Below are 26,295 nucleotides of genomic sequence, written 5' to 3' on the forward strand. Positions count from 1 at the left end.
AGGGGCTGAATGGCCTACTCCTGTTTCTGTGAGCTCTCCAGGCCAACCCACTGGCTGTGGGTCAGAGGAAGGTGGGTTCCTGGGGTGACAGCCCAATTGACGGAGGTGGGGTGGGGAATTCAGAGCGGCAGTGACCCAGACTGGGTTTGTGGGGCTGGTAGGAATATTCCTGCTCCCCCGGCCCCACTAAAATGAAGAGGAACTCACCTTTCTAGTCTTCTTCAGCCTAGTAGCCAGCTGATACTGGCTGGAGTGCACATGGAACACAATCCACCCAGTTCAAGCCAAAAATGGCATTGGGATCCTATTGATATCTTTTCTTGTTCCATCCTTTTTTATCTTGTTAAGACTCTGGCTCTGTATCCCAAAGGCAGTTTGTCTTGCAAAAGGTCAGCATTAACTGCCCAAGCTGTCTTTCTATCCGTTGAATTCCAATGGACTGTGTGAAAACTGTCACATGTTATAGGCCAGTTGGGAGGACAATTATATATTTAATTCCGATGGGCAATCCGAGAAGTCCCAGGTTTTGTCAATGATAGCAGCAGGAAATCTGCGACCAGCCAGCAAGTGAAAACTCCAAACTATAAATTACGATCGCAACAACAAATATAAAATAAACCAATTTTAAAATACTATTACATTTTATTAGGGATATTATAGGTATACAGGTTTCTATGTTTCACCCATCTCCGCCTTGTCAGAATGTTTGATGGCCATATTGGAAACTGTAAGTGAGGATTTAGGTAGCGCTGTGTCAGCACCAAGAGTAACGAGGCTACATAGTTAGTTATAGAGTTACAGAAAATACTTAATTCTATTTTCAAATAGCATTTGGGACTTGGAAGCATTTCCTTTTAAAATCAATTCTAGATTTTGGAGCCCAATGTGGACATTATAAAAGCTCTTAGTGAACGTGCAAAGTTTACTTACATTGAAAAGTTATAATAAATGTAACTGCAATATTTCAATTTTGCTATTTTATTTCTAGGTCTCTTGTTTAGATTTGAATCCCTATGTGCTGTGTGGTGTGATATCATCATGATTTACAGGCATCACAATGTTTACAGATTGATTACCTCAATATTACAAGTCATTTTTGGAAATTTCTTCCAGTTCAATGTACATGATTGTAAACACCACCTGATCCTTATAGGAGTGTTACAACATTTCAAATTAAACAGTGCATGAGGATTCTAAGAAGAATGTAAGCAATCATCACAACACTAAAGATTAATAAATGTTCTAAAACCAATAGAATTGAAACTTATGCTCATTCAAGCTTATTAGAACACTATCAACATCACAAATCCAATTTAAGTTTGCAATTTGTAAATACTTTTATAACAAAGGTATTTATAATATATTTATGGTGTGGAAATTGAGTTCTCGCCCCCTTTTAGAGTGTAAATGATCACTAGGAATGCATTACATTACATAGAACCGCTTAGCTTACTGCCTCATGCTTCTGTCCCTTAGCCATTATTTAAACCAGCGCTTAAAGGGAAAATATCTGCATGCCAATATAACATATATAGATTAACATGCAAAGAAATGAAAGTAAAACCGTTGCTTCTTTTATGTGCAATAAGATTTCAATTCTTTAGTTGAGTTTATACGTAGTACTGCAATTTCAATTATTACTTTTAATAAGAAGAACCATAGAGACAACTTATTATTAACCCAATTGTGGAAGTGCTAACACAATAAATTATTCAGTTAAAGTATATTGGTGGAAACTGTATGTTCTACTTAACGTGGTTCATTAGCAGATCCAAAGCTCTCAAATTCTCTCCGGTTTACTGATTGGGCTAATTATGTTCCTTAATGGTATGTGTATTTTCTCGCAGCGTTGGTATATTTGGCTTTAATTCACCACTATTTAGGATGAACAGTCTTGTACCGTATGATTCTGAACTAGCAGCTGGAGCTAACAATTTTCATGCTAATTATTTTTGATTTCTCTTGAGTGTTTTAGGAGTTCATGTGTTTGGCCTTTGTGCCACCGCTCTCATCACTGACATTATTCAGCTGTCAACTGGGTACCATGCCCCATATTTTCTTACAGTGTGTAAGCCCAATTATACGTCGTTAAACACCTCCTGTGAAGAAAATCCATATGTTGTGGAGGATATCTGCTCAGGATCTGATCCTTCCATCATTAACGCTGGCAGGTTAGACTTTACGTTTCATTTTATGTATAACAAAGAGTTGCTTATTTATTCTGTGCTCAATTTGGGAATATGTTTGATTAATGCACAACTTCATCACAGCATTTTAAATAACGGTACAGAAGAACAAGGCATTTTTCACTTTGTACTTAGTAAAGGCTTGAACCACTCTCAGATAATTTTATTTCTGGGCTCTCTATCTTGAAAACTGACCTCAACCCTCATCTCAGATGAACATTTTCGGTGTAATATGAGAAACTCTCCTTCCTTCTCTTCCAACAGTTGTAACTTGATTAGTTAAATTGAAATCAGGATCTATTCTGTACTGTGGGCACATACCCACCAGTAACTAGCTAGGAACCTCACTTCACTCTGGACTGCATTTGAACCTGAACTATAAGTAGGAAGGATGGTGTTTCAGAAAAACTGTAAACCCCAATATTCCCGATTTTTGCTTTTATTCATCTCCCCATCCCATCCCACTAGAACAAATCAATTTAATTTTCAGGTTAGTCCTGAAAAATCATAATTAGATGTCAAAATATTTGACTTCAGGCAAAGTTCAGCTGAAAGCTGCAATGCTCCCCGGGTTGAAAGTAAGTGTAGGAATGCACTGCCTTTTCACCAGGCCTACAAAGTGAATATTATCCCTAATGAGAATGTTTTGTACAACTTGCAGGAAACCATTGTCCTTTCTAATACTGCAGCCTAATACTGTGTGCAATGTCTGAATTTATTAATATATATCCCAAGTTACTTCAATAACATGAAATATTTGGCTGTCTGAGGGCAGCTTCTGCCGAAAAAGCATTACCACTTCTTGTCACTGCAGCTAAAAATATAAAGCTGGAATTGATTTGAATTGGGATTGAAATTTGTCTTCATACACAGTAAAATTGTACAAGTGGCTCTAAATGTCACTAGCAAATTTCCTTTCACACTTGCAACATTAATCAGAATCAAAGGAAGACTGACAACTTGACAGTGATGACTGATTGTGTTGTAGTCACTGACATTGTTAGAAACCTTGCTGCAAATATTTTACTTGTAGTTCAAATACTAATTACCAAAATTGAAAAAATCACTGACACGCAGCTCATGTGTTGTGATTAAGTCTGAAGCTTGGAGTTGAGTAATGTTGTGTACAATTACACATACAACTCCTTGAAGTAAATTATGATTTTATTGCAGCAACATTATTTCATTTATAAATCTTAAATGTGAAACTCTGTAATTGTTAGAATGCAGCCAACCTTCTTAGACAGTAATCAAATATAAATACTATTACTCCTGCAAATTATGATGAAGATTAAATTATAACTGCATTACCAGTGAGGTTTACTGTCTGTGGTGATCAAGTTTTGTTTCTGTGCCTCTCTGCTCACCGGATTCATGGAGATGTGGCTGGAGACTGAATGTACTCCCTGAAATTCTTCCTCCTACGAGGCAAGGCTTGTGTTTTGCTGCAGGTCACTATGGGTAGCACATGCTGATCCAATCAATGGCAGTGTTTGGTCTGTCTGTTGACAATTAGCCAATCCTACTGCTCAATGCTAGCATGCCTTGTATCCCTCATCCAATCTGTATCACTGACACTGCTGGGTGGACCTGTGGCAATGCTGATATTTATCTTTCCCGCTAATGTGCCAAGATAAGGACACCAGGAGGAAATCAATTTTTACCCAATAGAGTGGAGATAGTTGACAGGATTTTGCGCTACCAGGTGGTGTAGGCTTACACTGAGTAGACATTATTTACCAGACCTGCCCCACCAGTTTAGCCTGAAATGTTAAATACCACTGGTATTGAATCCAATAATTGTGAGTGAGTTTATCCAAGGGGTAACCCAGCTATTCAGATCAGGAAAGTCCCCAGCTCAATGCTGAGACAGCTGATCTCAGCTAGTGTGTCAGTAGGGAGCGTTACAATTGGTCTCATTGCCTCTAGGTTAGGGAGAGAAGAATCAACCAATGGACCCAACTGGTTAGCCCATTTTCAGCTATCCAGAAGTCAGTACCTCTCAACTCACTCAGCATAGTGGCCTCCAGAGATACGCCGGGTGCCAACTGAGCCAGTGGAGTGGGAACTCCTGGTGTACAGAATTCACGCCTCTGGCTCGGCACCCCCTGATATTTGCCTTCTCGTGGAGTCCCAGCACAACCAGATCTCCAAGGTTTCTGAGTAGTTATGTCGGTCTCCCACGAGTGTTATGGTGGGACTGTGGCAGAACCCCAAAGGAATTTTATCTGCACAGTGAAGAAAGCATTACCAGACCATAAACCTAATTGAAAACCAAACAGCAACTCAACTTCGTTTCTATTCATACTTTAATGACCAAACATCTGGAATCACCTTTGGTGGCCTAATTTGAGTTCTTTCCATTGCCTCTATTTTTTTTAAGTGTAAAAAAAAACTAGACACAGTACTCTGCATGTGGTCTTATAAATGCTGCTAAGCATAAGCAAAATACTGCAGATGCTGGAAATCTGAAACAAAAACAGAAAATGCTGGAAACACTCAACAGGTCAATCAGCAATTGTGGAGAGAACAGACAAGTTAACATTTCAGATGTGGTCCTTTCATCACATAGATGACTGTGTCCGTGTTGCTTCCTGCTCTCGTCCAGATCGAGAGAATTTGATTCATGTTGCTGCAAACTTCCACCCCTACCTTACCTTTATGTGTCCATCTCTGACGCTTTCTAAGGGCTCGATTTTCGCACCCCCGAGCGGGTGCGTTCGTGGCGGGAGGGCTGCGAAAATCGGGGATTCCTGTGGCGGGTCCGGAGCCCGGCTCCAACCCTCCCACTTCCGGGTTCCCCAGTGACGCGATGACATGCGCGCGCAGCCCCCGCATGTGGGTGCACTTAAAGTAATTATTTAGGTATTTCAGGTCGTTTAGAGACCTGATTAACGTGATATTTTAGGAGGGTTGGGATTTTGCAAACAACTGGGACTGTTTCCCGTACTGGGGGAAACACTCCCAGTTCAAATGGATGTGTTGCAGCCATTAGCCTGTGCCAGCTGCAAAGGTCCATTTGACAGGTGGGGGGGGGGGGGGGGCGGGCGGGGAGGAGACCCTCACTCATTGCAGGAGGCCACTCTGTCATTTTGGACAAAGTTTGGCCTCCACCACCCTCCTCCTAACAATAAAATTCACCAACTTGCACACTTACCCCGGTGTCCAGAGACATTTACCTACCTTGCGGACCCCCTCAAATGTACATCTTCCAGATGGGGGCCGCTGTAGCTGCAGTCATGAACTCCTCGGAGGGCGAACAGTATCACCAGCCTCGCCGTCCACCTCTGACACATGGAGCTCCACAACACAGTGCTGTGACACATCCACCTGCACAGCAGGAGGGAGGGCAACCGCAGAGAGAGATGCGTTTCAGAAGGCACTACCCTCGCCACAGGATCCACAGACCGAGGCTCAGCTTCCTGGACCTCTCTGAGCAGCAGTGCACACGGAGGCTCAGAGTCACTCGACATGTAGTCGTGGACATCTGCAGCCTCCTTCATGCCGAGCTGCTCCCAGCTGGCCCGAGCACCATCTTCTTACCTGTCGTTGTCAAAGTCACCACTGCCCTCAACAACTTCTCCTCCACATCCTTCCAGGGTGCCACCGGGGACATCGCCGACATTTCTCAGTCGTCTGCACAAAAGAGCCCTGCAAATACACCTACACCCACTCTGCAGTGACACAATCAGTTATGGGTCTTCATAGTGATCCTCAGGAAAGGGCATTATTGCACAAACCAGACAAGATTCGCAAAGACGTGGCAGTAGTGGTGACAATATAATATGTTATGTGAGTTGATCAGAAATTAAATATAAGTAAAAACCATGACAAACCCTCAAACACCCTTGTGCATCCCCTTCATGCTCACGACACGTTTGCCTTACGCTGCCTACTGCACATATGTGATGCATGCCCTGTGGCTGCAGCACAGGTAGTGGCAGGTTGAGTGAGGCTGACCGTGAAGGAGATGTGTGAGAGGATGAGTATGAGATAGAGTCATGAAATTGTATGAGGATTGGGTTGAGTGGTAGTGGAGTGATCAATACTGGCGAGGTGAGTAAGTGGAGTTAAGATGAGGATGAGCTTTGAGTGGGTGTGAGGAGTGATGTGATAGAGTAGTGTTGGCAGTGCAGAAGGAGATGTGGGGTGGAGGCGGTGATGTGGCAGACGGAGTGTAGGGGAATGAGTAAGTGTACTCACTTAGGCTGACCTACTTAGGTCATTGAAGCGCCTCCTGCACTGTATGCAGGTGCGCGATATGTTGGTGGTGCATGTAACCTCCTCTGCCACCTCGAGCCAGGCCTTCTTGGTGGCAGAGGCAGGCCGCTTCCTCCCGCCCGCCGGGGAGAAGATCTCTGTGTTCCCCCTGTTCCTCACCCCATCCAATAAGAGCTGGAGTGAGGCATCATTAAACCTGGGAGCAGCCTTCCCCCTGGGCTGCTCCATGCTGTAATATTTCCTATTTCCTGCAGCATCAGTCAGTGGAGGACTGCCCCTTTAAATAGAGCTCCTCCAGCTGACAGTCTGTGCTGCGCACGCGCAGTCCGCCCGCTGCGCAGCTTTCCAGCGCGAAACCCGGAAGCGCAGGTAAGTGGCTCCAATATCCTGCGATTGCGTGCGGAGCACCCCGATTTCACTGGGCGCGTTATCCAGGTGCCCAGGCGCCCAGTCGACCCCCCGCCCTCCTAATATCGGACCCTAAACATCTCTATCTCTTAAAAAAGAATGCAGTCAGATGAAGGGGTCCACACCCAAAATGTTAACTTGTCTGTTTTCTCCACAGATGCTGTCTAACCTGCTGAGTGTTTCCAGCATTTTCTATTTTTGTTTTATATTTAATGGATTTGCTTATACACCTCCAGTCTATATTACCTTTGTAATCACTGTCAATTTGTGTTACCGTACATTTTTCATCTTGAATGACACTTGCAAGCCAAGTTGTTATGCTTCCGGAGAACTCTGAATTTTATTTCGCTCTTCAGAACATCCTGTTTTCCCACATAATGCATGGCAAGAAAATTAAGTTATTCTTTTTACAATACCAACATCATTTAGAAATAGGAACAGTAATTGTCCTGGGACCAATCCCTGAAGAACTTTACTGTTGATTGCTTCCAGATTAGAACTGCTAACATTGATCATTATCCTTTGCTTCCTATTATCTAACCAATTTGTTAATTAATTTTCACAAGCTTTCACTTTAGCTACCAATCTCTTGAGGGGTTTCATGAAATGTTGTTTGAAAGTCCTAGTATGGTATCAATCATGTTAGCAGTAATCAATTGATTGTAAAGCATTTTGGCATGACTTGAGGACATCATAAGATACTACATAAAAGAACGTTCTTTATTATCCACTAATTCTTACATTCTTAAAGAATTCCAATAAATTTATTTGGCATAACCTATCCTTTGGAAACCTATATTGGTGTGGTCCAATCATCTTAATTCTTGAATCGAATAAACTGCCAACATTTTCCTCTCTAGGTACTTTAGTAACTTTTTAAATTGATATGTTTTCTATCATGTAACAGTTGTAAAAATGATTCTACAGCTTTATAATTATGTATAGCAAGTAAAATTGGAAAAATGCACAGAATCATACGCTATTTCTTACAAAATTTCCTGTGCATGGGTATAGCAAAATCACAAACATGTCAGGGAAGAAATTGGTATGCATTTTGCAAGTTTTCCGGGTCCAAAACAGCTGCCATGAAGTGAAATGTTGCAGCGCACCGTCCTGTGCCGGAATGGCACTGGAAGTGGGCCCTACACCATATTGGTTCAGGTCCTCGATAGGTGTGCCCCACAGCCGCTTTAAACAAATACAGGCATCATTTAAATATGCTGATAAAGGTCCTTTTATGAAATTAGTTTTCCTGAGCGCCTGAAAAGTCACTTCCTTAACACGCCCAGCAAATCATGGCAGGAACAATCGACATGCAACTTTCACAAGAGGTATTTAAAGGGATCCTCACCTCAATTAAGCCAAGTCTGGTTAGTCATTTTAGGCTTCTAGGATGCTTTGGGGCCAAGTTTTGGCTGTATTTGTGAGATACGTTTGCAGAATGAGTTTGTGAAGATCCAAAACACTTTCACTGATTTTGCTTATTCTCAATTGCTGAACAAGGGAATGCTGCTGGGCTTATCCTTGAGGTTCCCAAATCAGTAGGAAGAGCTGTAGCAAGGAGTACAGCCAAGGACTCCTTGTCCCCCAGCAACCAGCCTGCCACCCAATGGTCTGGGTGGAACATTGAGGACTGGCACAGAAACTGGGCACAGACCTACATGACTCGCTGCTTATGGTCACAAACAAGTTGAACATTCAACGAATGGAAGCCCTTTCTATTGTAAAACATAGCTGGTTCCTGATGGGATGCATGCAAGGCTACGTGTATGCAGTCCATGATGCCCTGCACCTGCGGAAATCCAGCAATGCGGGCAAATCCTAGTGATCTTTCCTCCAGCTTTGCAGATTTAGTGGGGAAGGTAATGAATTGTTGGTGCCTCAAAACATTGCATCAGTTACCTGCCTAATTGCCAGAAGCACAGCAAACTGATCGATGTTACTAATGTCATCTGTTGCAGTTTGGAAGGAGCCAGAGGCATAAAAGTTTAAAGCCACAATGACTTTCACTGCCACAGGCAGTGCAGTGCATGACCTGGTGCTGAGCTCCAATTCTTACTGCAACAGATGACATACATCCGCCACTACCTCCCAGTTAAAGTGGAACTGCCTTACACACTGCCCCCTGCGAAGTTCAGGTACGATGTTCCATTTCTGAAGATCCGTATGCTGTAAGGTCTCCTGTGCCCTTGCCTCTTTTGCCCTCTTCTTGCAGCATCTGCAGGTCTTTGCTTACTTCCTTGCTGTTGCTGCTCTTTCTCCTGATTTGGTAACCCCAGCAGCATCTCCATGTTCAACAATTCTGCTGAAGCCAATCCTGTGAAACCTCCAAAAATTCACTCTCCAAAAGTATTCAGCAGCCAAAACATACAGACAAAAAATGGGGGCAAAAGCAGCCTAAAACAACTCACCAGAGACTTACCTTAATGGAGGTGAGGGTCTCTTTAAATAACACTGCTTCCATCTGTTACTGCTATGATTTGCTGGGTGGGCTTAGTGCTGAATCAGGTGCTGCCAGACACCAATCCCTCGAAAGGGTCCTGATTCATGTGCAGGACATTTATTAGCATATTTTAATGATTCCTGCATTTCTTCCAGGCGGCCACCAGAGACGCCTAATGTAGTGCCTGACCCAATATGGTGTCGGACTCACTTCAGTACAATTTAAACACGGGACCTCTTGAGGGTAAATTCATTTTTTAATGCTCATTTTAGGCCCAAAAAATGGGGAAAATGCAATCCAATTTCTCCTCCAGTTTGTTTTAAATATTTTGTTTATAATAAAGACCTACCTTCTTGAGGTATATAAATTCAAAAATAGATCATATTTAAAATTATTTTTTTAAATGTGACAGCACAGCATCAATACAGAATCCAGCCAACCTTCATCATGTTTCTAAATCAGTTACAGTCTATCACATCTGTTCCTAGGCATTCGACTGCCAGGTATGTGTCAGTAAGTGAATGGGGACACATGGAATTAATTGCCCCCTTTACCTTGCACACATCATACTCCACTTTCAACGGTTGGGACATCTTTTAAAAATTGGCAAATTGTTAATAGTGCAAACACTAATAATTTGATTCCACCAACAAATGTTGTCTAATGCATTCTACACCTTCAATATTAAAGAAAACTAAAGACAAATGTTCAGGTCCAGCCTAAAGAAAGAAAGGCTTGCATTTATATAACGCCCTTCATGACCTCAGGATGTCCCAAAGCGCTTTACAGCCAATAAAGCCTAGACTGCAAAATCTTTGATGCCTATCAAATGGATTTAAGTAGTCTTAACTCAGTTGCTGGTGGACTCATTTCCATAGAATACAAATCACTTGTACTTCATCATTAATTTGTCCTGATTGGACAATCCCACTGTGAAGGGGGAAGAGAGGAGAAGGAACACTAATCTATGAAATGGAAAAATAAAGTGTTGACTGAATTCATGGTTGAAAGGTTATGAAGAGGCTTTTAAAGGTGGGCAGGGATGTAGCAAGGAGAAGAGGTTGGAGACAGATGTGGTTCTGGAGGACTGCACCAAGACAGCTGAAACCTTTGCAACTGAGTGAGGATCACTGGGAGAAAGGGTGGACAGGGGGGTGGTTCAAGATGGAGGATCATAGGCCTTGAACTGGGACATATGGGAGATACAGAGATAGGGTGGGACAAAGAGGTTTGTAAACAAGGATATGGATTTTGAATTTGATATATTGGGGACAAGGGGCAGTGGAGACCAGTGAGGTGATGGGTGAGCATGACTTAGTGTGGGACAGCATATGGGTGGGCAGAGTTTGGACAAGTTGGGGTGTTTGTAGGGTGGAGCTTGGGGAGACTGGCAAGGAAAACATTGGAAAAGTCATGTTTAAGGTAATAAAAGCATAGATAAGGGTTTCAGTGCTGGTAAGAGTGTGGTATGGGGAAAGTGGAAGTATGTTGTTTTAGTCAGCCTTGGCTCAGTAGTAGTACTCTTATCTCTGAATCAGAAGGTTGTGGGTTCAAGCCCCACTTCAGAGACTTGAACACATAATCTAGGCTGACACTTTAGTATAGTACTGAGCGTGCACTGTCGGAGGTGTTGTCTTTCAGATGAGATGTTAAACTGAGACCCCATCTGCCCTCTCAGGTAGACGTAAAAGATCCCATAGCTCTACTGGAAGAAGAGCCTGGAAGTTCTCATGTTGTCACGGTCAATATTTCTCTCTCTGTGAACATCACTAAAAACAGATTATGTGGTCTTTTATTTCACTGCTGTTTGTGGGACCTTGCTGTGTGCAAATTGGCTGCTGTGTTTCCCTATATTACAAAAGTGACTATACTCCAGTATTACTTCATTGGCTATTAAGTGCTTTGGGATGTCTTGAGGTCACGAAAGATGTTATATAAATGCAAGTTCTTTCTTTTTTTTAACAATAGCTCAGATATGGGATTCATCTACTACACCGCAAAAGAACCTAAGGGAGATGAGGAGAATTTTTTTTTTATATGCAAGAGTTGTTACATTCTGGAATGCATTACCTGAAAGCATGGTGGAAGCAGATTCGGTAGTAATTTTCAAAAGGGAATTGGATATTTCTTGAAAAGGAAAAAAATTGCAGGGCTATTGGGAAAGAGCATGGGAGTGGGATTAATTGGATAGTTATTTCAGCACAGGCACAATAGGTCAAACGGCCTCTTTCTGTGCTGTAGATTTTACGATTCTACATTCTACTCATGCCTTGAAAGTATTACAAAACTGGAGTGCTTTCAGCATTTCAAAATCATTGTATTTAATAGATGCTTATTTCCATGAAGGTGGACTAGTGCCATGTGTTTAGCTGAGATGTGGGCCATTGCTATGCCACACACGTTGCTAAATCTCAAGTAATCCCAAGTTACGCACGTGCCGCTGCTACTCCACATTTCTAAGTCCTAAGTAGCCTTGTGTGCCACTATATTCACCGAATGATGTTCAGTGGTTCACAAGGCCACTTTCACCTCATAAAAAGACAGTAAAGTAAATCCCATGTTGCATGTTAACCATGTTGCATGCTGCTTTCTTTGTTAGCCATACATACTGACCTTATGTTGAACTGAAATCTCGCCAGTAAAATAAATCTCCAGATAGCATAAACATTAGAATACATTCTATTAGACGCCTCAGTTATTCATCAGAGCCCTTCACGTCATTTTAATTTACGTTTATGGCGGACAACTGGTTTAGCCATTCATCACCCAATCTGGCTGGACTACATAAAGCATTATCGGGACATGCTCTCCTCTACCAAAACTGCTCACAATTCCAAGATCATCCTGGCATGCAAAGATAACCCCGGCTTCTCTTCTCCATCAAACCATCTTCTTATACCCTCTCCCCTGCCTCATCCACCCTCACATCCAACAACAAATGCAAAGAGCTCATGGATTTTTTTTTATTCGTTCATGGGATGTGGGCGTCGCTAGCGAGGCCGGCATTTATTGCCCATCCCTAATTGCCCTTGAGAAGGTGGTGGTGAGCCGCCTTCTTGAACCGCTGCAGTCCATGTGGTGAAAGTTCTCCCACAGTGCTGTTAGGAAGGGAGTTCCAGGATTTTGACCCAGCGACAATGAAGGAACGACGATATATTTCCAAGTCGGGATGGTGTGTGACTTGGAGGGGAACGTGCAGGTGGTGATGTTCCCATGTGCCTGCTGCCCTTGTCCTTCTACGTGGTAGAGGTCGCGGGTTTGGGAGGTGCTGTCGAAGAAGCCTTGGTGAGTTGCTGCGGTGCATCCTGTGGATGGTACACACTGCAGCCACAGTGCGCCGGTGGTGAAGGGAGTGAATGTTTAGGGTGGTGGATGGGGTGCCAATCAAGCGGGCTGCTTTGTCCTGGATGGTGTCGATCTTCTTGAGTATTGTTGGAGCTGCACTCATCCAGGCAAGTGGAGAGTATTCCATCACACTCCTGACTTGTGCCTTGTAGATGGTGGAAAGGCTTTGGGGAGTCAGGAGGTGAGTCACTCGCTGCAGAATACCCAGCCTCTGACCTGCTCTCGTAGCCACAGTATTTATATGGCTGGTCCAGTTAAGTTTCTAGTCAATGGTGACCCTCAGGATGTTGATGGTGGGGGATTCGGCGATGGTAATGCCGTTGAATGTCAAGGGGAGGTGGTTAGACTCTCTCTTGTTGGAGATGGTCATTGCCTGGCACTTGTCTGGTGTGAATGTTACTTGCCACTTATCAGCCCAAGTCTGGATGTTGTCCAGGTTTTGCTGCATGCGGGGTCGGACTGCTTCATTATCTGAGGGGTTGCGAATGGAACTGAACACTGTGCAATCATTAGCGAACGTCCCCATTTCTGACCTTATGATGGAGGGAAGGTCATTGATGAAGCAGCTGAAGATGGTTCTTTGTCACTAAGATTGAGACCGCCGCTCAGCTGCCTCTGCCGCTTCCCTCCCTTTCCCTAGCCCACCAAGCCAAACTTCCCCTAAGATTGCCCCCTGCCATAGCCCTGAACTCACATCTTTCTCTAGTTTCTCTCCTATCTCCCCTCATGCCCTCTCCGAGCTCATCTTGACAACGAGACCCACCTCCTGCTCCCATGACCCTATTCCCACCGAACTGCTGACCACCCAACTTCCCTTCCTGGCCCCCATATTAGCTGATATTGTTAACAGTTTCCTCTCCTCAGGTACTGACCCCTCCCTTTCAAATCTGCTATCATTACCCCTCCTCCTCAAAAAACCTACCCTTGGCCTCTCTGCCTTTGTAAACTACCATCCCATTTCCAACCTCTCTTTCCTCTCCAAAGTCCTTGAACATGTTGTTGTTGCCTCCCAAATCTGTGCCCATCTTTCCCACAACTCCATGTTTGAATCCCTCCAATCAGGTTTCCGTCCCTGCCCCAGGACTGAACGGCCCTTATCAAAGTCACAAATGACATCCTATGTGACTGTGACCATGGTAAACTATCCCTCCTCATCCTTCTCAACCTGTCTGCAGCCTTTGACGTGGTTGACCACACCATCCTCCAATATCTCTCCTCCGTCGTCCAGCTGGGTAGACTGTTCTCGCCTGGTGCCATTCTTATTTATCCAGTCATAGTCAGAGAATCACCTGCAATGGCTTCTCTTCCCACTCCCACACCGTTACCTCTGGAGTCCCCCAAGGATCTATCCTTGACCCCCTCCTTTTTCTCATCTTCATGCTGCCCCTCGGTGACATCATCCGAAAACGCAATGTCAGGTTCCACAAGTATGCTGATGACACCCAGCTCTACCTCACTACCACCTCCCTCAATCGCTCCACTGGCTCTGAATTTTCACACTGTTTGTCCAACATCCAATACTGGATGAGCAAAAATTTTCTCCAACTAAATATTGGGAAGCCGTTGTCTTTATTCCCCACCACAAACTCCGTTCCCTACCCATCGACTCCATCCCTCTCCCTGGCCACTGTCTGAGGCTGAACCAAACCATTCGCAACCTTTACATCCTATTTGACCCTGAGATGAGCTTCCTGTTCCGTCACCAAGGCTGTCTACTTCCACCTCCATAACATCTCCCGTCTCTGCCCTACTTACATTCCTTTGTAACCTCTATACTTAACTATTCCAATGCTCTCCTGGCAGACCTCCCACCCTCCACACTCTGTAAACTTGAGCTCATCCAAAACTCGGCTGCCCATATCTTAACTTGCACCAAGTCCTGTTCACCCATCACCCCTGTGCTCGCTGACCTATATTAGCTCCCAGTCCGGGAATGTCTCGATTTTAAAGTTCTCATCCTTATTTTCAAATCCCTCATGTCCTCGCCCCTCCCTATCTCTGTAACTTCCTGCAGCCCTACAATCCTCTGATATCTCTGTGCTCCTTCAACTCTTGCCTCTTGCGCATCTCCGATTTTAATTGCTGGCGGCTGTGCCTTGAGCTGCCTAGGCCCTAAGCTCTGGAATTCCCTCCCTAAACCTCACCACCTCTCTCTCTTCCTTTTAGATGCTCCTTAAAACCTACCTTTTTGACTAAGCTTTTGGTCACATCTCCTTATGTGGCTCATGTCAAACTTTGGTAATGCTCCTGTGAAGCACCTTGGGATGTTTTACTACATTAAAGGCGCTATATAAATGCAAGTTGTTGTTGTTGTTATTTATTATAGATAATTAAGCAGCAGCAACAACACAGTTGAAGTAGGTGTGATGATAATTATCTTGCAGTGTGAAAGGAACTTGTACCAGGACATCCCTGATGCCAGCAGTGGAAAAATGGTCCATTTCTCAGAACTAGCATTTCTTACCTTGGTTAACATAAAGTATATGAATTTAGACAAGAATGACGAGCTAAAGAGAAACTTCTAGGTTTTAAAACAAGAGTGAATTTTTCAGTGCTTTTGCATCTGAGGACTAACATCGAGTCCACAGCACAGAAACAGGCCATTTGACCCAACTGGTCTATGCCAGCATTTATGCTCCTGGAGCCTCCTGCCTCCCAACTTCATCTACCCCTATCAGCATATCCTTCTATTCCTTTCTCCTTCGTGTGTTTATCTAGCCTCCCCTTAAATGCATCTATACTATTTGCCTCAACTACTCCTTGTGGTAGCAAGTTCCACACTCATCACTCTTTCGGTAAAGAAGTTTCTCCTGAATTCCCTATTGCATTTATTAGTGACTATCTTATATTTATGGCCTCTGATTTTGAACTCACCAACAAGTGGAAACATTTTCTCTACATCTACCCCATCAAACCCTTTCATTATTTTAAAGATCTCTATCAGGTCACTCCTCAGCCTTCTCTTTTCTAGAGAAAAGAGCCCCAGCCTGATCAGCCTTTCCTGATAACTATATCCTTTCAGTTCTGGTATCATCCTTGTGAATCCTTTTTGCACCTTCTCCAATGCCTCTATATCCTTTTCATAATATGGACTTGGACTTTTGAAAGTCTGTGGAGGAATAGGCAGCAGCCATAGCAACCTGAAAGTAATATCAATCAGCTCCCTTTTCCACTAAATGAACTGGGAAGTAGAAACCTGTACACTTTGCTATACTGTAGCATGATTAGATTGACATATTGAAAGTATGTTCAGGTGTCGAAGCCTGCTAGATACCTTGGCAAAATGTTCTTTCTTGATGCAGTCACTTCAGACTACCTTGAGAGGTTGGTTTGAGTGGCACTAAAGCTGCTTCCTTTTAAAATGACTATATCTACACAACTGTTAAAAACAAGTCAACAGATGCTTTCAAAATCATTTTGTTTGCTTTCATTTAGACCTGCCCTGTGACAGTTCACTGCAGTATAGAGTCGTGACATTTCTTAGCACTGACCTTTTAGAATATTACAATTGAAAAATATTGATTGTTTAAAATTCAATATTTCATATAAGCGGAAAGAAGGTTCACAATACCAGCATGACTGTGTGTGACATGGGGTGTAAACAATTACGCAACCATGCAGAATGCCAATAGATCATGGAACATGACACTATCAAAACTGGAATTAAGAGTCAGGGTTTGCTCATTTACAGTACTGTAAGATGGAGGAGGCTGACAAATTCAACAGGAAGGGAACGACTGAAAATATCCTAATATTAAATCATTATATTTTATTTCCTGGTAGAGATTTATTCAATGTCATATTAATTGCTAATAAAGATTTCACATTATGAGAAATTGTGTGTTGTCTTAAAACTGGTGATTTAAAAGTCTACCTGTAATGGAAAATATTAACACCACTTTTTATAAATTGAACCATTTCATTTCTCATTTTCCAAAAAAATCAATTAATTGTCAGGTAGCAAATGCAGAGGATTATTACCATCAGTAAAATGTGCCTTAAATAATTTATATCTCTCTGTAGCAGGAATTCATTGATTTGCTGTATATATTTTTAAGAAATACAAACTGCCTCTTTAAGAAAGTAGTTTATGTCTCTATAGGTGGTTAGGACATCCTACAGTTTACTTTATATAAAATGTATATAGGTACCCATTATAAAGTGTATATATATCGATACTCATCAATTTAATATAAAACTAAATTCTGTAAAAATTAAGCTTAATTGGCTTCACAACTGGCATTCCATATAGGTTTATTAGTTAATTGTCCAGTGTTATAATATACGATAGGCAAATGTTTAGGCAAATGCAGAGAAGCTACAGAATGAAGCAATGTAGGTATTATAAATCAATTGAATTACTCTTGGCTCTTGGATTGAAACTATTCTACACTCCAATGATTCCCTAATAAGTGTCTAAAACATCAACAGCATAATTAAACTGTGTTTTTTTTCCCTATGCAGAAAATCCTTTCCATCCCAGCATGCTACGCTTGCAGCCTTCGCAGCTGTGTATGTTTCTGTAAGTAATCAGGGCTGCCTTGTGTGATCTACAGTGTCATAACCAGTACCGAGTTGAATCTGTCAATTAACTATTAATTGTGAGTAAGCTCTTAATCTGCTATGTAAATTAGCTGCAAGACTCATTAGTAGGTGAAATGATCACTGTGAAAATAGAAAGAATTAAGATGATGCACCGTACCATTGCTGCTTATGCTAGTGATATTCATGCTTTATACTAGCTAGATGCAACAAAGCTAAATCATTTAAACATAACAACAGCAATATTAAGGACCTAATATATTTTGTCCAAATATATTTGTGTAATCAATTGTTCAATTCCGACTTGTACCAATATTAGTTTATTTAACTTTATTAAGGACAAATTATAGTACTGCACTATTTGGCCAGTACCTTGGGGCACGAACATACAGACACTTAACATTCATCTGAAATTCCTGTCTCTACTAGCTTCGGAGCGGTGTTACCTAGTCCCAAATAAATATGCTGACACCTCTCCAGTGGAAAATAGTTTAAGAAGGAGCATTTATGCAATAGTATCATGTATTAGTATAATAGTCAAAGAAGGGGTGGGACCACTTAGATATAAAGGAGGCCATTCTGTACTTCACAGTGACAGGATGTTGAATAAATAATTAACATCAGTTTTTACAGTGGAAGATAAAACTTGGACTGCAGGAGCACTGGAGGGGATATGGGAGAGGGACTACTCAAAAAAGTAGTCGAACGCAGTATTAAAAGTTAACAGTACTGCAATTAGAGATGTCACAGGCTCAGATGCTATACATCCCAGAATACTGAAGGAAGTTAAGAAAGATGTAATCGAGGCATGACCCATAACTTTCCAAAAAATGTTTGGAAATGGGAATTGTGAGAAAGTATTGGATGGTGACAACTATTAGACTTTTGTTGAAAAAAATTAAGAGACACGATACTAAAGGGAATGTAACCACATGGGTGGAGAGATCAATGAAATTTTCAAATTGGCAGGATGTGGGTAATGGTATATCCCAGGGATCTGTGCTGGGGCCTCTTTTGTTTTCTATTTATACAGGTTATTTGGATGTGGGTCCGAGATCAATGATATCAAAGTTTGCTGTCAGGGGAAATGCCAAAAAGAATGCAAGAGATTGCAGGAAGACATAGACAAGTTAGCAGAGTGGGCACATGGGTAGCAGATAAAGTTCAATGAAGAGAAATGTGAAGTAGTGCATTTTGGGTAAAAGAAGTGCATGCAAAATGATAAAAGTGGAGGAACAGAGAGATCAAGGGGTGCAGATAGATCTTTGAAGATGGGGATGCAGGTTGATAAAGCCATAAAAAATGCAAATGGGATTCTAGGTTTTTACTTGGAGCATTAAATATAAAACCAGTGTTGAATTAATACAAGATATTGATTAGTCATAGTTGGAGTATTGCATGAGTTCTGGGCCCTCCATTATAGGAAGGGTATAGACCCTTGGAAAGGATAAAGAGAAGATTTACTAGCATGATGCCAGGAATGAAAGGTCATTGTTATGATGAAAGGCTCAAAAAAATTTTTTTTAAATGGAACAGCGAAATTTAATGGGTGATCAAATGGAATTTTTCAAAACTATGAAAGGTTTTGAAAGGGTGAATAGTGAAAGACTGGTTCACTATGGTTGATGAATCGATAATAAATGGACATAGACTGAGGATTATCATTAGAAGAATGAAGAGGGATGTTAGAAGAAATATTAGCGCACAGAGGAATGTATACAACAGAGATTGCTTTACCACATATTGGCTATTGAGGCAGAGACTATAACATCATTTAAAAAGGAATTCAATAGACATTTAAAAAGGAAGAATATAATATGAGGAAAGGGCAGGGCAGTAGACAGCGGCAGTTGAAGAAATAGCACTGGCACAATTGCCCGAATGGGCTCCTTCTGTGCTGTAAATTCTGTGATCCTAATATCCTGCAATGTAATTTCAAGCTATTCAGTTGTTAAAAAAATGTTTTAAATGATTTTCATGAATGTCTGTGTGGGGATGAGTAATTGTGCATAACAGCACAGGTCAATATGCTTAGTTAATTTCACAGCTGAATTAGTCTTTATATTTTGTTGTTTATCATTTAGATGTATTTCAATGCAACCCTGACAGACTCCTCCAAACTCCTTAAGCCACTACTGGTCTTCACCTTTATCATCTGCGCAGTGATCTCTGGTTTAACACGTATTATCCAGTATAAGAATCATCCCATTGATGTGTACTGTGGATTTTTGATAGGAGGAGGAATTGCTGTCTATTTGGTAAGTGGCATGTCTTAGAGTTTATTACAAAGATATAGGGGGAGAAATTGGATAAGGGTCCGTTTTGGGCGGGGGTAGCGCAACGTGCTAGTACTCCACGCCCGATGGACCCTATGCAGGCAGGATGTAAGTTTCGACCCATCCGAGGACTTACCTGCAATCAGCCTTCCTTTCCAGGCCTTGCACATGGAATCAATGCAATTTGCACTTTCCACTACAAGAGGGAGCTCACTCTTAAAGGGAGGATGTTTGTTAGAAAGCTCTTAAAGTTAGCTGGTAAATGTTATTTGCTGAAAATAACAGTCTACTCTCTGCACGGAGTCTGAATGGAGATCAGACATTGCACATATAAAACACAGATGCAGGTCCCATCCCTATGTTTATACACTGATGAGTTATGTTAAAACACTGAATAAAGGTTGCGCACTGCTAAATCCCACATCCTCCAATCTGCACGCCAGACCTCACCGATCTGAGTTAGTACCAGGCCTGCGAGAGTGCATGTACCAAGGTTCTCTGCTGATGCAGTAGAGACCTTAGGTGCAAGAGAGGGACAGAGGAAGGACATCCTATATCCGCGGTGGGGGGGGGGGGGCGGTGGTGCTGCAAGAGGCCCTCCAGACATATATCCAAAAGACAGTGGGAGGCAGCGGGGGACAAAGTCAATGTCAGGCGCACAGCATCATGGACGTGGATGCAGGGCAGGAAGAAGTTCACTGCTTTGACGTGAATGTTCAAGGTGAGTGAGGTCAACTGTCAAGTGGCGTCTCCTACCAACTGTACCGTGCACTACACCCCCCATCATCCACATACCAATAAACTCTTTCCATCAGTACTCAACTCTTCCAATCAGATGCTTCCTCTCACCCTTACACATTACCACTGTTTCAAGCCGCCCACCCACAACTCACAGGCCACACACACTGGCAGCTATTCAACCATAACAGGTACATCACCCAGATACACGTCCTGCTTTCTTGCAGGAGAAGGTGGCGCATATCAAGAGGCAGCAAGAGCCTGTTCCGCCATTCAATGAGATCATGGTGGACCTGTGACCTAACTCCATATACCCGCCTTAGCCCCATATCCCTTAATACACTTGGTTCACAGAAATCTATCAATCTCAGATTTAACATTCACAAGTGAGCCAGCATCAACTGCCGTCTGCGGAAGAGCGTTCCAAACATCTCCCACCCTTTGCGTGTAGAAGCATTTCCTAACTTCACTCCTGCACGTCCTGGCTCTAAATGTTAGGCAATGTCCCCACGACCTAGTATTGAAATCTAGGAGATCTCCAAAAACACGTACAAATGTCTTGCCAGCCAGTAACAATAATCCAGCCACTAACCTGTAAATCCTGCATGGTCCCTTTAAATAGCACTGGTGGGAGTTCTCCAGGCACTCTAAGACACGTTCAGATGGTCGGGGTTAAGACTGTGCGTTGAGTTGAGCTTTAAGTCCCAAAATGGTGTCTATCACTTTAAATCAGCGTTGCACACTGATTGAAGCCATGTTCTCCCTACTTTACGTGATTCCAGCGTTCATTATCTGCACCTGCGCTAACTCCTATACCAAGATGGCATCTGGCGCACGTCACGCAGGACGCCATCTTGGATGTCGGAGAGGCTGTGTAGCGCCGAAAGAATGGACGCTACACGGCCCAATTTAGCGCCCATAATTCCTGATGTTGTATACTCGTTGGTTTTAGATTTAAAGCAGCAACCCCACCCTCCGAATGGAACATTTTGAAGTTGTTTATTTCAAAATGCTGATCAATAATAAATAATAAAGCCAAAAGGTTATAAACCTCAGTTCCATGTTTGTCTGATTAACATACTTATTGGCTGTTAGTTAAACTTGTGATAACAATGCTTTCTCTAAAATAGAAATTTTATTTACCTTTCTCAACAGCAACACCGAGTTAGTGTTCATTCTGTCTATCAGATAACACTGAAACTGACCAACTTGGGATGAAACAATTTTATTTTGATTTGATTTTTTTCAAACAAATGAAACAGAAAGCATCGATTATCCATGAATTTAATAAAACCAAGAAAGTAGCCAAAATAAGCACTGCAAATTGTTAAAATAAATACCAATAAAACAGGAATCTTCGTTATAATAATCGACTATTTTAGAGAATGACAATGTACTACCATCTTTGAATTAATTAAGTATAATTTTACGAGAATAATCTTTTGTATCTAACACATAAATCATTACACTATTCTGCAAAATTTCCTGTGTGTTACGTGTAACGAAACTAAACTCAAAACTGGGCATCCATGAGGCACTGTGGGCCAGCAACAGAATTACATACCAGCGCAATCTGTAACCTCATAATCCATGTATAAAGAATTAGTTTATGATTTTGTCCTATCACAGAGGAAATCTTCCCTGTGTGTTTAAATCATTCAGTTATCTTTCTAATTTGTCTTTAAGACTTACCGTTTATGCACAATGTATCTGTGAAGATTAAAGCTTTTTAGAAGGTTGCCCTGAATACCTGTGGGGTTCTCACAATCTACTACCATAACTTTGGCATGAAAACAACAGACAAATGGTTGTCCTGGTGTCGAACTCTCACAGAATTTCCAGGCATGGATGTTTGAGTAACTATAACAAAAAATGGCTGGGAGTAGAATGACAAGTGAGCTCCCTTCAAAAGAAGTGAAGTTTTGTTCTCGGTAGCTCAGTGGGTAAAGGCACCAGTGGGGGGGGGGGATTATTGATCTCCCTCCGTAAGTGGCAGAAGACCCTGAAGAAATGGCCCATTTTTAGCCGTTTATGCGGTTTCTCTGACAGACCACAATCTCCCGATGAAGTTACGGCAGTAGATTGGGAGAACCCACATGGAAATTCCAAATGAATGTGTTAGGCCACTGAGCTGTATCAACCAGGAAGGTCAAAGGCTCAAAACCCTAGCCAGTGCTGGATTAGTTGATTCTGATAGACAAAGTAGAAGGGCCATACGACAGGCATCAGCTTTCAGGGTTACGGACCAGACAGATTGGCCAGGATTTCCATTTGTGATTGCTATTTTATGATCGACATGATTTGGCACGACTTCCTAAGCATTCATTTATACAGTTGGAAAATTATGAGTAACATGAGCCCAAATTTCTGACTCGTGCTTTTGTAGACGAGGCTCCCTTCTGGGAGGGTGATGTTAGAAAATTATCCCTTTATTACTATGAACTGAATTTAGTTAAACCAACTGAATTGTAGGCCATTTGAGTTGATGCCTTTTAAATAAAGATTAACATGCTTAGGCATCCAATTGAACTCACAGGGACTATGTGCCAATATTATGATCGCATTCTTAATTCAAACAGTTATGGCTAACATTTTAGTTGTTAAATAAAGATTGATAAACGTAGCTTTTGTTCTAACTTACAGGCACACAAACATCATATTAGGGCACGTGTAATTTGTGTGAGTGACTCATTAATGCTTTAGCAAGGTATTTGACACTTCATACTGACAGTCTGCTGTGTGTTACAGTATCCTACCTGGAATAAATTGACATTTCATACGTTAGTTAGTCCAGCTCCACCACACTCATTTTTGAAGAGACAGATCTGCCCTTTATACTGTTAGAAAAGCTGTTGTAAAATCCATGATGTTTTCTGGCCAACTGTACTAGCAAGAAGTCCAAAGCAAAGTAACAGAAAGTCAGGATGCACTGAAAGAAGTTGTTATACTTAGAAACACTGCCAATCTGCAGATTTTCAAAATGTCCTATAATATTCACTAATGTTAATGTTTTAAACTCTGGAAGTTAAAAACTGAAATATGGTTTTCAGTGTTCCAAGCACTTCAAATCACAGCTACATTTCTACCTATACTTTTCTGATGTATCTGAATGATACTTGATCAGAAAATCTCCTTAGCACATGAATTTCACCCTCATAAAAATACTTCAGATACAAATTCAGATAAAGGTTTTAAGTACATACTCCAGCTTAACACACAAGATGGGATGAGCAGACTGCAGCTTGGCAATTCCTGTTAACCTAGGGCCTGACCTAATTTCCCAGGCACCACGTGGTACAGTGAGACAAAACAGGATCACTATTACATCTGCTGCTCAGGTGTCCCAGACATAACAGGAGAGAGGTAGGATTGGCTGGACAAGTCATCAATTCCTTAAATATATAAGGGTGGTTTTCTTTCTTTAAAAAGGAACCAAATGAGGAAAAAAATGCATTACATTTAAATTGAAAACAAAATGCCATTAAGAAGTAACCTGCAAATGACTTTTAAATTGAAAATGTTTATAAGATAAAAAAATTTATGTAGTGAGTTGTTATGATCTGGAATGCACTGCCTGAAAGGGTGGTGGAAGCAGATTCAATGGTAACTTCCAAAATGAAATTGGATATATGCTTGAAAAGGAGAAATTTGCAGGGCTATGGGGAAAGAGCAGGACTAATTGGACAGCTCTTTCAAGGAGCTGGCACAGGCACAATGGGCCAAATGGCCTCCTTCTGTGCTGTATGATTCTATGATTCTATGAAATAAATAATCCTTAACGTGCGTTTTGATGCTGTGATATTTTCTGTTGTACTCGTAGGGTCTTTATGCTGTGAGCAATTTCCAGCCTAGTGATGATGGCATAGCCCACCAGACCCATCACAGAGAACCTTTGAGATCACTGACAGACCTCAGCCAGGAAAGCAATAGGCAACTGCAAGGAAAAACTGGCAGTAGCAGCGATGGGATTTCATCGCACCATTCTGAAAGTATTCTGAACCGAAACCACAGAGAATCTAGCTCCCTTACAAACTTAAAGAGAACCAGTGCCGACGTCGAGATCATTACTCCTCGCAGTCCAATGGCAAAGGAAAACATGGTAACCTTTAGCAACACGTTGCCACGTGTCAACACACCGTCGGTGGATGAGGCAGCCAGAAGGAATGCAACGATTCATGCTTCTATGGACTCTGCTCGCTCTAAACAGCTCTTGTCGCAATGGAAGTCCAAGAATGAAAATCGGAAACTGTCCCTGCAAGTAATGGAGACAGAAACTGGTCATTCACCACCAAAGTGCATGGAGATGAGATCCAGTTCAGAACCAGCTGGAGTAGGTCTTAATGGAGAACAACAAGCACAACTCAACCAGTATCTGAAAATTCAAGCTGGTACTATTCCTGGGGCTAACAGCGCCAGTAGCATTGGTGGAGGAATAAGAGTCTCTATGCAGTCACGCCCAGGCTCATCACAGCTTGTCCATATACCTGAAGAAACACAAGAGAACATAAATACATCTCCTAAAGCCAGTTCAGCTAGGTCAAAGTGGCTCAAAGTAGCTGAGAAGAGTGGAGTTGGTAGGGCAAACACCCAACCAAGAATTATGCAGGTTATTGCTATGTCCAAACAGCAAGGAATGTTACAGAGCAGTTCGAAAAGTACCGATGGTAGTACAGTAACCTGCACAGGAGCTATAAGGTACAAAGCCCTGACAGACCATGAGCCTAGTAATATTGTCAGGGTGGAAGCTCACCCAGAAAACAACAGACCCCTTGTGCAAGTACCATCGGGCAGTGAAGGAAGTGGATCATGGAAATGGAAGGCCCATGAGAAGGGCAGCATTCGCCAAGCATTTGAGTTAAATGATCTTAACAGGGACTCTGAAAGCAGTGAGTCACTAAAGGATAGCTATGCTTCGTCTGATAGAAAGAAAACCAATCCAGACAGTAGTGAGCACCATCACCACGGAATCACCACCATAAGGGTAACACCAGTGGAAGGAAGTGAAGCTGCCTCTGAGACGCACTCCGTGTCCTCCAGTCGGGACTCAACCCTCAGGCGGAAAGCTAACATCATTTTAATACCGGAAAGAGGAAACAGCCCAGAGAGTACAAGAAATATCTTCTACAAGGGAACATCGCCCACCAGAGCTTATAAAGAATGAATCCTTATTTATGGAGGCCTGCTGAGAGACAATCCATTCTAAACAGATGATGAATACCAGTGCTTACTGATAATAGATTGAGCAATTTTAAATGTGCCATTCAGTTGTTTATTAATTGAAAAGTTACTGATATTTAAACATGTTTGCATGAATATGATATTTTTACATACTAATCAAAAGCACACAGGCAAAGCCTGAGCCTTGTGAAAAAGTATTGCTCCGTTGCTATTTCAATAAACTGTGAATGCATTTTCTCCCATTTTGAACATGTCATTCATGTGCAATTTATATATTTTCAGATAGCTTTCGCTGTACTGTTGTATTTAGTAATGACCAATTTAGAATATATTTCCTGATTACAGCTCTAGATGGTACTTACATACCCAACTGGTACGAAGAGTTTTGTAAAATTTTATGTATAAAAATGTTATTGGGGTTGCAATGATTACTTGGTCAACATTCAGTTAGTTTTAGTTAGTTACAGAGCTACCTTCCAAGAGGATCATTTAGATGACAAAACCATGTAGATTTTATAGAAATTACATGCAAAATATATTCAAATACGTACAAATGTACACCACACACATTAGAAATAGTATAATTTTTTTCTCACAGAATGTAAAATGAACAGTAATTGATTACTGATCACGATTTATATCATAGATTTTTATACCTATTGTAGCCTTAGCCTATTGATATCATGCCTTTAAAGAAAATGTTTTTTAAGTAATATAGACAGCATTTTTTTTTGTAAGCTTACACAGGCTGTATTTGAAAACTATTAAAACATATAAAGTATGCCTTTAATCATGAGGTACAGGCTTTGTACCAAGCTGTTTCTACATTGTTAAGTAACGAATGAAAGTGTCCAATCCAACAGTGTTGGGCTGCCATTTTTCCCCCAGTGGTGTACTAAATATAACCCTGTACAATTCTTTTGAGTTGCTAAAGGAAATTGCTTTGGCATTTATTACC

At 41.8% G+C, this 26,295-nt stretch overlaps 1 protein-coding gene across 2 annotated transcripts in view; it reads left to right on the top strand.

Annotated features, from left to right (window-relative positions):
• LOC137324972 (phospholipid phosphatase-related protein type 4-like) overlaps positions 1–25,412 on the top strand; it is a 63,216-nt gene extending 37,804 nt beyond the window's left edge. The window contains exons 4-7 of one of the 2 annotated variants that reach the window (XM_067989666.1): positions 1,976–2,171; positions 17,068–17,125; positions 19,230–19,403; positions 23,980–25,412. In XM_067989666.1, coding sequence (XP_067845767.1) covers positions 1,976–2,171; positions 17,068–17,125; positions 19,230–19,403; positions 23,980–25,320 — 1,769 coding nt within the window. In that variant the 3' untranslated portion in view covers positions 25,321–25,412. The remainder of the gene's footprint in view (positions 1–1,975; positions 2,172–17,067; positions 17,126–19,229; positions 19,404–23,979) is intronic. The other variant, XM_067989667.1, reaches the window with a different exon arrangement.
• Positions 25,413–26,295: the final 883 nt, after the last annotated feature.

This window comes from Heptranchias perlo, chromosome 9 (genome assembly GCF_035084215.1).
Source record: "Heptranchias perlo isolate sHepPer1 chromosome 9, sHepPer1.hap1, whole genome shotgun sequence".
Classification (NCBI taxonomy): domain Eukaryota; kingdom Metazoa; phylum Chordata; class Chondrichthyes; order Hexanchiformes; family Hexanchidae; genus Heptranchias; species Heptranchias perlo.